At 42.7% G+C, this 13,084-nt stretch overlaps 1 protein-coding gene across 1 annotated transcript in view; it reads left to right on the top strand.

Moving 5' to 3' along the window:
• PSMD1 (proteasome 26S subunit, non-ATPase 1) overlaps positions 1-13,084 on the top strand; it is a 398,075-nt gene that overhangs the window by 379,450 nt on the left and 5,541 nt on the right. The window contains exons 21-23 of the mRNA XM_078784439.1: positions 3,123-3,215; positions 5,230-5,325; positions 10,872-11,030. Coding sequence (XP_078640565.1) covers positions 3,123-3,215; positions 5,230-5,325; positions 10,872-11,030 — 348 coding nt within the window. The remainder of the gene's footprint in view (positions 1-3,122; positions 3,216-5,229; positions 5,326-10,871; positions 11,031-13,084) is intronic.

Raw genomic sequence — 13,084 nt, forward strand, 5'->3', positions numbered from 1 at the left:
TGGTTGGGTGTGGGTTCCTCTCTCACCAGTCATGGCACCTCAGCAAAGGACTTCTGTGACTCACTGGGATTGACACAATCTGTCAATTTCCCGACCCGGATCTCAGCCAATGGAGTATCTTCTCTTCTAGACTTGGTTATGACTAACTTCCCTGCTAATGTCTGCTGCTCTTCTTCTGCTCCAATCGGTTCTTCTGATCATGTGCTTGTCAAAGTGGACATCTCTCTGGCCATTCTCAGAGAGCCTCCTCAGCGTCGACGAGTCTGGCATTTCACTCAGGCCGACTGGGACGGTCTTCAAGCAGCCATCAATCGTCTGGATTGGTCTCCCATCTCCACTGCCTCTGACATCAATTCTTCCTGGGAATTCTTCCAAAGCAAACTGATCTCTCTCATGCATAGATTTATCCCATCTCGCCTTCAGTTGTCTTACCCTTCCTCCCGTCCATGGTACACTGAATCTTGTGGTGAGGCAGTTGCCCTGAAACAACTTGCCTTTGCCTCTTGGAAGGCTAATCCAACTGAAGGAAATCTCAGTTCCTTCCACCAAGCTCGGAACAAGTGTGTGTCTACCCTCAGGAGTGCCAGGAAGCACTATCTCTCCTCACTCAAGAATGAACTCTCAAACCTGTCTCCTTCCTCCAAATCCTGGTGGCGTCTGGTCAAATCCGTTTCTGGTGTTTGTTCCCCCTCCATCCCCTCCCTTACCTCAAATGGCCACACAGTTGACATCGCACGTGACAAAGCCGAATGCCTCAACTCTGTGTTTGCCTCAAAATCCTTAGTCCCAAACCCATCTCTCTCTGTTCCCACCTTTCCCAGTCGAACCAAACTGCTCCTGGACTCTGTGACCTTCTCTCCTGACAAGGTGGAGGAGTTTTTGTCAAACCTCGACTCTGATTCTGCAACTGGACCAGATGGCATCAGCCCACGGGTCCTAAAATCCTGCTCTGCCGCTCTATCTCACCCTCTCTCTGTTCTTTTCACCCTATCTTTTGCTCTAGGTCATCTGCCAGCATCCTGGAAATCAGCAAACATTACCGCTTTACACAAAAAAGGTGCAAAAACAGATCCTTGCAACTACAGACCAATCAGCCTGCTCCCAATTATCAGCAAAGTCATGGAATCCATCATTGCTTCGGATATGAAATCTTTCCTCTTCTCCAATGGCTTGATCTCTGATCATCAATTTGGTTTCAGACCAGGTCACTCTACTCTGGACATGCTGCTTCTGCTGTCTCAACAATGGATGGAGGTCCTCAATGCCAAACAGGAAATCAGAGCTGTCTCCCTTGACATATCACGTGCCTTCGATACGGTCTGGCACCCAGCTCTGCTCACCAAACTCTCCTCCTATGGTATCCATGGAAATCTCCATGCATGGCTTGCGGACTTCCTCTCTGGTCGTAGTCAACGTGTGGCCCTGAATGGATTTCTCTCATCTCCCCTTCCCGTTCAGGCTGGAGTTCCCCAAGGCAGTGTGCTGGGCCCTGTGCTTTTTCTGGTCTTTATCAATGATCTCTCCGACTCTCTGGAAAATCCTCTGTATCTCTTTGCTGATGACTCCACTCTCTGCCGCTCCATTCCTCTTCCCTCAGATCGGCAGTCTGCAGCCTCCTCACTCTCTGAAGACCTGGACAAAATCACAGACTGGTCAAACATGTGGAACATGTCTTTCAATCCTGACAAATCTCACACTCTTACTATGTCTCTCCGAAAAGATCGACTGGACAACCCTCCAATCTACTTTCTCAACAATCCTCCAAGAAGTTCTGTCGCTCAAGCTTTTGGTTCTCACCATCTGCCATGATCTTTCTTGGGAAAACCACATTTCCAAGCTGGCCTCCAAAGCCAGTCGCCGACTGGGCATCCTCCGTCGTGCGAAGTCCTTCCTAGGCACACCTGAGCTCCTCACCACATACAAGGCTTTCATCCGCAGCTCAATGGAATACTGTTCTCCCCTATGGGCTGGTGCTCCTGCCTCACACCTGGCTTGGCTTCACGCTGTTGAATCCAAAGCTTTCAGAATCATTGGAATCTCCCGCGATGAAGCTATCTCTGAGGGCCTTTCACTCACTCACCGCAGGCAGGTAGGTGGTCTTTCTGTCTTCTACTGACTCCTCTCCGGCCTTGCTCCCCCAGCTCTCTCTCTGTGCTCTGTCCCCCAAATATTCCTACAGGTCGCACAAGATCTGCCAGCCACCCTCTGATGGTTAAACTGCCGAAATCTCGGCTCTCTGCTCACCTTCACTCTTTCATTCCTCTTTTCTCCCGCCTCTGGAACAAACTCCCATACTCACTTCAATCACACTCCTCCCTCCAGGTCTTCAAAACAGCTGTTCACCACCATCTCTTATCTTCCCCCATCCAAAACCTTGATCTTTTCTACCCCCACTAATTCACCCCAGATCCACCTTGTTTGAAATTCCAACTTCTTTCCTGGAAGTCTTGGCAGTGTCCATACGTTTTATACCTCTCCCACCCCCCCCCCCCCCTTCCCATGCCTTCCCCCCAAAGCCCTCTCCCTCCCACAGTTCTCTCGATGTCTCCATGTCTCTCGGTCCCTGCTCTCAAATGTTGTGTTTGTGTCCTTCCCCCTCTCTCCCCATATTGTCTACCGCTCCCGATGTTATTTGTTTTGTGTGTCTGTTTGTCTTTCTGTGTGATTAATGTTCGCTCTTTCACGAGCCTCGATCTTGTATACAAAAAAAAAAAAAAAAAAAGTGTGCATTGGAGTGATCAATAAATTGGTTACAATTGTGAGGAAACGATTTATGAAACAAAAGTCGTTGATTGTCATCTTCAAATTCGGGTATCAGAATGTGGAACGGAGCCCTCCCAGGTCTCGACGTATCCACCCGTGTGTGTGTGTGTGTGTGTGTGTGTGTGTGTGTGTGTGTGTGTGTGTGTGTGTGTGTGTGTGTGTGTGTGTGTGTGTGTGTGTGTGTGCGTGCGTGCGTGCGTGTGTGTGCGTGCGTGCGTGCGTGCGTGCTCTAAGTCTTGTCTAAATGTGTGTGCCCACATCTGTATGTAGGGTAATGCATGCCATGTATATGGATGGTGCTCTTTTTGTGGAACATGAATACATGATGCATCATATGTGTGGTGCGTGTACCTGTGCAGATGCCTAAGGTGCAGTACAAGTCCAATTGTAAACCATCAACATTTGCCTACCCACCACCCCTGGAGGCCCCAAAAGAAAAGGAAAAAGAGAAGGTTTGTACCTTTACTAGTGCAGTGTCACGGTCTTTTTGTTCAGTGCAAAAAAACCAGAAGGTGCTGTCACATCTTCCTTTTGTTTGTCTTTAACCTCATTAGCCTTTTAAAGACAAGGTTACCTCTTGGGAAGTTAGTTTTCATTTGAAAATATAATAGATCTTTATCTGTCGGTTTTTTTTGGGGGGGTTTTTTTCCTGCTGTTTCCTTCATCTCAATTCCATTTCCCCTACCTAGAATTAGTCTCAAAATTATAATCACAACCTGCTCTGTTCATTTTCCTTGCCTGGCTGCTTCCTATGATTCTACTCACAGCTGCCTTGTCTGTTCTGAATCTTCCCCCCTTCCTCCTCCAACATATTTCCCTTCAAACAGGCCTCCAATATTATTGTACAATCCTTTAGATAAAAGAGATGAAAATACCGATCTGGGTGAAAAGGATTCCTCTTTAAAGAGAAAAGACTTTAAATGAATAAATCAGCTTTTACTTTTTACATTCAGAGATTTCTTTAAAAAAAAAAAAATTATACGTATAATCGAGTTTTAATCTATGTATAAATTTTACCAAGGACGAGTTTTCATGAATGAGGAAATCGCAGGGAGAGGATGAATGCACGTATTGATGCAATGCGGTGTTTGTCCCCTTTGAACGCGCACGGATCATGGCTTTGTTGAGTACATGTCGTGTTTTCGAGAGCAAACGCTTTGTTGTGCTTTCATTTTGGAGTCACAGCTTGCCATATAAAAAGCAAGGCATTTATTGGAGTTAATGCAGCTTGCTACTCCACTGACACGAAGAGCATGAAGTTTTAATTTTCTTGAATGACAATTAAATGCACATTAGTCCAATCCATCAGTTAAATGTTCAAAATGCTGATTAGTTCGGCCTATGAGCAGCTCGATCTGCATTGTGCAGCTTTTACAATGAGAATCGGCCCTTCTTGGCCCTAAGAAAGATCTTACTTTGTGAATTATTGATAAAATATCATTCCTTTGCGACTTTGTAGTGCATAACTCGCCAGTACGCCTTTGCAGGTTGTAAGAACTGCCTCAATTAGGGAAATTTGTGTTTGAGAAGGCTTTCTCTTGAGAAGTGATTTTCCAAATTTCCGAAGCAGGACTGTATTCCAGTGTCCTTCACGTCCAGAGCAGGCAGTTTCAGCTGAGATGGAAAGCTTGGATTCAAATCCCAGGCTGATTTCCTTGTTCGCAGAACATTCTGTTCATTTTCTTTCACTTGATAACTCCTTTCCCACCATTCCTCTTTGACTTGATTTTTACAGCGTAGCCCAAGGCAATGCCAGCTGGAACAGTGTTTGTCCATCCGGTGTATGTTTCTATTTCTTCCATGTTTGTATGTCCCTTCCGCCGGCATTTTGCGGGGTTTTCCCCCTCTTCAAAAAGCGTTTTCTCTGCATCTGTTGGTCAGATTGACACAAAATTTTCACCATAGGAGCGCTTCCTCCTGTAGAATTTAATGATAGCTATGACGTCATAGGTCATGTTGTACGGTCACCATCTTAGAAAAACCGAAAAACTTTGCACCTTTATTTCTGAAACCACTCCATGGAACAAAAATTGGAAGGTGGCTCATTATAAAGGCTTCCCAATGGGGAATAACATGTGCTAATGATGATGTCATAGGTGCCTTCATTATGATGTCATAAATCGACAAGTAGAACGCTTGATCCGATCAGTATGAAATTTATTGAGTGTGATCTAGGGATAAAATGGTTGAGAAAAAAAAAATTGACGACATCATCGGTCTGTGGTTCAGCAGCCATACTTCTACGGCGTAGCCCGTAGGGCAATGCCATTTAGAACAGTGTTTGTCTCTCCGTATGTAAGTATGTCCCTCATAAACGTCCACCAATCAGTGCTGAGGATCTGCTCACATGACAGGGGGACAGCAGATTCCCCACTCCGCAGATCCAAGCCCGGCTATGCCGTTGTTAAACTATCGGGCCTGTTTGTCTGCATTTGCCTCTGACAAACTTGCTGTCTTTCTATACAGGTGTCTACGGCGGTGTTATCCATCACAGCCAAGTACAAGAAGTTGGAAAAGGAGAAGGAAAAAGAGAAGAAGAAGGATGAAGAGAAGATGGAGGTGGTGAGTCAAAAGCTGGAGTTGTGTTTGATTACGAGATCTTTGTTTGCCTTTTATTCACAGCACTGAGCCAACATTGTTATTATTGGATTAGTTGCATCGTTGATGATATTCCATAACCTGTTCGTTGGGTGTGATATGGGAAAGATTGAATGCACATTGTATGGCACGAATACAAGGGAATGGTCGCTCAAGAGCATGGAGGTGGCCACGCCCTGGCTCATTGAAGGAAAAAGCAAATGTGAACGAGATCGGCACTCGGTAGAGCGCATATTTCTGCCAGGCTGAGCAGTTTGTTTTGTATCCCACTGATAGGCTGGATCTGGATCCGGATCTTTACCAAAATCAAATAAATTCACCCTTGTCACACACCAAACCTATCGACCAGGTTTTGTCCAAATCTGTCAATAACTTTGAGATATCCTGCTCACAGACCGACAGGGGTGAAAACATAATCTCCGTCCACCTTCGGTGGCGGAGGTAATGACAATTTGTACATTAACTTGACTACACATTGCAGCTAACACCTGCAAAACTTACTCCTTTTAATATGCTTACTCAGCAACCCCTTCTCCCATTTCCCTGTACCCCTTTACACATTTTCCTCAAAGCCATTCACTTCCACTTATTCCCGTTATCCCACGGTCTGCTTTACACCGTCCCATACTTTCACTCAATCCAAGTACACATTTCCCTCAACCCCTCCACCCACTCCCACTCCTATCTCTTCTCTCCCTACCTTTTCTATCCCTTCACCTACTTCCCTTAACTCCCTCGCCAACTCCCCTCTATTCCTTCACTGATTCCCCTCTCGACACTTCCCCCTTTAGACATTAATCTACCCCCCCCCCCCCCACCTTCTTTAGCATGGCAGATAGGTGCAGGATTTGTGCCTTTGATGATACAAGCATGGCATTTGGCACACTGTCAGAGTATGTCCCAAGAAAGATATTTGGCTGTCGGGCCATCGCAGATTTGTCCTTTTTTGAAAAATGGCCGCCATTGTTGTCACAGGACAAATCTGTAATGGCCATATAGCCAAATATCTTCCTTAGGGCGTACTCTAACTGTGCCAACTCTCGTGCTTGTATCATCAAAGGCACAATTCTCCCAAATATTTCACCTATCTGCCGTACTAAAAATTGGGCGCCATTTTTATTGGACACATCTGTGATGACTCTAATAGTCAGAATATTTAACTGTGTACCAAATACCATGCTTGTATGATTCAAACAACAGTTTATACAAATTAATATACCATATACCATAATATACTGTAGTAGTATAATATACCATATAAATGGCGGCCATTTGAAAAACATTGTTGCCACAGGACAAATATATAATAACCCTTGAGTTAGGTGTCTTTAATTATGTGCCAAATGTCAAGCTTGTATGACCACAACAACAGTTTATACACAGTAATGTACCAAATATATGTTAAACAAGTACAGATACATTCAAAGTACACCGCCCCCATGCCAAATAATTAAATATCCTACAGCGCGGCATTGCCGGGGCGCCTCAGGCGCCCGGCAATACCGCAGTGCACCTCATAGAGGCTGCATTGGGAGGGAGAGGTGTACGCTAATTGATTGATTAATTGTATAATTAAAATCAATAAAAGATTATCACAAAATATTTTCTTCATCAATTGGCTCATAGCATAACTAAACCACATGTGCTTCATCCGAAGATGTATCTTTTAGAAATTTAATTAAATAAGTCAATAATAAAGAATTAAATAATTAATTGATTAATCAATAATTAATCAATTAATCAACAAATAATTAATCGATTAAATGATTAATCAATAAATCAAAAATATCCTTGATAGCCACATCACTTGGTCACTGTCATGTCCAAATATTAGCTTCCGAGCTCAAAAGGTGCCTGAGCTATTGGCCAAATGAGAAAGAAAATAAATAAATGATGAATAATGAAATAAATAAATAAATAATAATCATTAAAAAATTAAATTATTAATAAATTCGGTCACAGAACACATAAACCACCACCATTTCATCAGAATCTGTAACTGAAAAAAAATAAAAAAAATAATAGTACTTAATCAAATAATTAATCGATTAATTGATTAATTGATTAATCAATAAATCAAAAATATCCTTGATAGCCACATCACTTGGTCACTCATGTCCAAATATTAGCTTCCGAGCTCAAAAGGTGCCTGAGATATTGGCCAAATGAGAAAGAAAATAAATAAATGATTAATAATGAAAATAAATAAATAATAATCATTTAAAAAATTAAATTGTTAATCAATTCGGTCAGAGAACACATAAACCACCACCATTTCATCAGAATCTGTAACTTAAAAAAAAAAAGATTTCGTCATTAATCAAATAATTAATCGATTAATTGATTAATTGATTAATTAATAAATCAAAAATAGCCTTTGCAGCCAAATCACCTGGCCATTGGCATGTCCAAATATCAGCTTCCTAACTCAAAAGGTGCCTGAGATAATGGTCAGAAGAGAAAGGAAATTTGATTAATTAAATAAGTACTTAATTAATCGCTAATAATTAAATAACTCCTCAATTTATTGATTAATTAAAAAACCAAAAATACAGTTTTTGTCAAAGGACTTGCTCACTGTTGTGCCGAAATTTCAGCTTCCTAGCTCAAAGGATGGCTGAGATATCGCCTGGACAAACAAACAAACAAGAAAGCAAGAAAACAAGAAAGAAAACAAACAAACAAACAAACAAACAACCAGAGTGAAAACTGAGTACTCCCTTTCAGCGTGCGTCACTGCCGAGCCCCCTTCGGTGCCCAGCAATGACGATTTGCAATGCCTGGAGATGGCATAGGAAAGGTGCGGTGTACAACAAGCATTCTGAGTATTGCGCTACAATACATGTCCCCTACCAGCAGTCTGTCGTCCGGAAAACTGTTGGGGAAATTACCAAAGTTCAAAGTGTCATAACTTTGTCAAAAATGATCGAAACGTCGTGAAGTTCGAACTTGATCTGTAACTTATCATGAGGAAACCATGTACCAAGTCTGAAATTATTAGCATTAAGAGTTTAGAAAAAAAGTCCGGAAAACTGTTCTTTGCGTGACGGACGGGCGGACGGACGGACGGACGGACGGACGGACGGACGGACTGACTGACTGACTGACTGACTGGACAGACGGAGGGACGGAGTGCAAACCTATAGTCCCCTCCGGTGTACACCGGTAGGGGACTAATAACAAGCAATGGAGGCCATTTTTAAAAATGGCCGCCATTGTTGTCACAGGACAAATCTGCGATGGCCCTATAGCCAAATGTCTTCCTTCGGGCATACTCTAACTGTGTGCCAACTCTCGTGCTTGTATCATCAAAGGCACAATTCTCCCAAATATTTCAATTACTTACCGTACTACTTTACCCACTTCCACCTCTATTTATTTATCCACTCCTCTGTTTATATATTTACCCACTCCCCCAAATGATCTGGGTCATCTCTGAGTGGACTTCAAATTTTGCTTTCATGCAGAAAATACAGTATAGTACTGTAATAATTTCCACACTTTAATGTTAAAACGATAAGTTGGGTGAAACAGTCCCAACTCCCTAAAACCTCCGCCACACACTCTGAGCACAAACTGCAGTTTTAATCTAAGTTGGTTCAGTGGTGAAAGAGTGCTTATTAGTCAAACAAGCATCTCAAATAATCATGATAATTTCCAATGTCTACAGTTTTCATGCAGAATTTATTACATTATGACTTGCAATACCCACTCCCACCAGGAACGGCGCTACATGATACACATTTACACGGAAAATTTGCATCACCACTTAAGCCAAAACAAACAGGGCTATGAATGTATTTTAACCACAAGAAACATTTCCGGGTAGGCCCCAAGTATACCCACCCAAGTTTCAACTCATTCCATCCACCAGTTTAGGGGTACATACAAGACAGACAGACAGTGGTGGCTTCCTTTGTATGGATGAATAACTGTTGATGGTCAGCCACCTACATTTGGCTCAGGGCCTTGCATCTCAAAATAAGCTGCCTGCATTGAGAAGATTGTCATTTGTTACACATTTTCTCTCGCTATCTAAAATCAATCCTTCCCCTGGTTGTATGTATTATGATAATAATCCACTCTTAATGGAAACATTGTTGATTACTTAACAATAACGTAGGTCAGAGTCGAGCTCTGTTATCACTTGAGCGCTTCAATTTGCATTATGCGCTGAGCACAGATGGCTCCTTTCTTGTGCTGCCCGAGTCTTGTGATGCATGTACTTTTAATCAACAATTGTTTATCAAACATTGCACTTTAGTTTTTCATTCACAAGATCTGGCTGCATGAAGTAGCTTGAACAGCATCTTGGTGTAATTGGGGCTCCTGTGAAGTACCAGGTTAACGTTGAAGTGCTTCCACCAACATCCTCAAAACGTTGTTAACATTGAAGCTACAGCCCAGAAGGGACAAACTCCTTTTCACGGTAAAAAAAAAAAAAAACAATGTTATCTATCTACGATTGATATTCTGATGGCCTGAGAGGCTCGGAGTGGAATTTGTGACAAGCTTCACAGAAAGACCGAGTGACAGGTTCAAATCCAGCACTGGATGTCCACCCCCTCAAGGGTGGCAGGTTTTACCCCCATATTCCAGAGGTTGAGTATCAGAGCACATGGAGCTTATGCAGGTGCCAGGAAGTGGTAAAAGTTGGGTAAATCGGCAGCTCGAGCGCTGAAAAAGGAAATTGCATAGAGCAGCAGAGACCCGAGGCCACAAAGATCAAGCGGCAGGAATCATGATGAGTCAACTGCAGGTCTCTCCGGCAGCTTTTCTGTACACACGATGATGCAGATTGATCCTCAAAGCCTCAAGCAAGGATGACTCTTTGCTGGCAGGAAGCCTGCGTTGGAAGCATGTATGAGTGAAGAGTGCCAGTGCGATGTGCATTTGCAGGACTCGGAGTACCAGAGGATCGCGCTGTGTGTGTCCCAGGACAATTGATGGCAATGTATATCCATTTAAAATTATTGTTTCCCTCCATTTCTGGAGCGAAAGCACCATCCGTTTATTACGCAAGTAAAAATAATGGATTTTTGTCCCTCTCCACTTCCCTTACTCCTGTCTCCTTCCAACCTCCTTTTACGTACTCTCCCCATTCTTCACAAACTCTCCTGTCATCCCTTCTCTTTCTTCCCCATTCTCTCAATTTTGTCTCAATTTATCTCTCTGTCCTCCCCCACCTGCTACCCTCCACCTTATTTCTAATCGTGGATTTTGGCAGTTCCACTACGAGCCTTAGATCTTGTAAAAAAAAAAAATTAAAATGCTGCAAACCTTCCTTTGTCAGTGTGCATTGGGTTAGCAGTGTCACCGATGTCATTTTCGTTTTTATTGTGGATTGCAAGTCATCCATTGTGCCGAACGCACATTGTACGGAATACTAAGTACCCCCACTCAAGTTTCTGTGGGTTCTGTAATAACATTGTGATCATCGTGACTTGGAAGGACAATAGCATTTGTTTAAATAAATAATAGATAAAAACGACTTGCCCATCCCATTGCAGGATGAGACGGAACGCAGTACTACCGAGGAGAAAAAGGAGGAGAAGAAGAAGGAAGCTGAGCCCACATTTGAGCTCTTGTCAAACCCGGCACGCATCATGCCTGCACAGCTCAAAGTTCTGTCAATGGCGGAAGGTGTGCGCTATCAACCATTCAAACCGGTACGTGGCCACACGTGACACCGCACAAAGTTATGTGGAGAGCAACATCTAGAAACGAACAGAAACGGAATGAGGAAGAAAATGTTGCGTTGTGATTTATTTTATTTCCAAATTTTATTTCCAAATGGCCAAATTTCCAAATTTCCAAATAATCGATTGAGTTGCTTGCTCGGTATTGAGGACATCTATTTGTTGCTTATGCAAAAAAGGCGTCGAATTTTGATCCCTATTTGGAGTCTTCTTTAATAGGGCTACATATCATATCAACAGGCAGCAGCATCGGTTCATCACTGTGGCTCTTCAGAGCATGATTCCTGTGGTTGTTTTGACTCCACTGATGATCTGCTAATTAGAGAAATTATGTGCTTATTTTTATTCTGCGCATTAATAGTTTTTGCTTGTCTTCTCTGTTGTCACATCTGCTGCTTATTTCGTTGGTATTATTGAAAATTATTATTGAAAAATATTTTGTTATTCCTTCACAGATAAACGGGTTCATCTCGGTAGAGCTTATGGTTGGAGAGGCTGTGGGTAGGGAGAGCTGAACATTTATTAAACAGCTTAAGGTGATGTTCGGCAAGGTCACTGGATCTGTGCCGGTCATGTGACGCAACACTTGTATCAAGTCGAGACTTGCACGACTGCTACCCAGGTGGACTTGAATGTACCAATTTGCCACGTTTGGTACGGCTGGTTCATTATTAAGTTGAAGCGAGTTTGCAAAGAACAGCAATCCTCAATACTGATTTTAACATCGCATCCCTTTTTGCATCTCTCGAGGTCACCGCCACTACTCCAGGATTGTTCCACAATTTTCATTTTGTGCCATATGAACGCATACATACTCTTCCTCGTATTACTGAAACCCAAACGATGTGTCTGGCGACTCCTAATATATAATATATTTATCTGTTGATTGCCGACTACATTTCTCATGGTCAATTTCGATTTATTTGCGCATCTCACTGATAGTTTTACCGAATAGCTGAGAAAGCATAGTATCTCCTTCACTTAATACATCATAACACATGTCTAACTATAATGGCACGAGGTAGAGATCATACCTCCGCCAAGCTGAACGGTTTATGGTTTCTATCCCACTGACAGGCCGGATCTGGATTCGGACCTGAACCAAAATCGATTCGGCTTGTTCGTGTCACCTAACAAACTCATCCACCAAGTTTTGTCATAATCCATCCACAACTTTTTGAAATATCGTACTATATATTGTTTTTGGCCCCATCACTCAATGGTGAAGAATGACTTTAAAAATTCAAAATTTATCTTATCCGGATCCCTATTGAGACCTTCACCAAAGTCGAAGCAATTCATCCTTGTAACACACCCAATCTGTCCACCAAGTTTCATCCAAATCCGTCCACAACTTTTTGAGATATTGTGCTATATATTGGTTTTAGCCCGATCACTCAATGGTGAAGAATCACTTTAAAAATTGTCTGAGCAGGACTACAATCTTCACCAAAAATGAACCAATTCCTCTTTGTCAGACACCCAACCTCTCCACCAAGTTTCCTCTGAATCCGTCCAAAACGTTTTGAGATATTCTGTTCACAAATAGACAGACAGGGGTGAAAACATAACCTCCATTCACCTTCAGTGGAGGAGGTAAGTAAGCAATGCTCATTTTGTACGATAGTGTGGATTAGTCCAAAAGCACTTAATTCATTTATTCATTTTCAGCACCATCTCTGCTGGTTGCGTCGTTCCTGAGGATGGCAGCAATGCTGCTGGAGCGACCCCATGTCGATTAGGGGGAGGGATTTCAAATTTTGCTCGGACAACCGAGCTGTTGTCAAAATGCATAGTGGGATCTTCCATGTCCACCAGCAAATACGAGCAAATTGGAGCTCCAAGGTTAATTCCCTCTGAAGGAAAGCACACACATTGGAGCACTGGGATAATAGTTTATTGTCAGGTCAGGAATTGTACCCAGACTCAACAGTAGCTGAAAGGTGAGTCACTCTACCTTTGAGCTATAAGGATTTTTTTTTACATAACATTAGCTCTCTCTCTCTCTCTCTCTCTCTCTCTCT

Source organism: Myxine glutinosa, chromosome 9 (assembly GCF_964187855.1).
Source record: "Myxine glutinosa chromosome 9, kmMyxGlut1.1, whole genome shotgun sequence".
NCBI lineage: Eukaryota > Metazoa > Chordata > Myxini > Myxiniformes > Myxinidae > Myxine > Myxine glutinosa.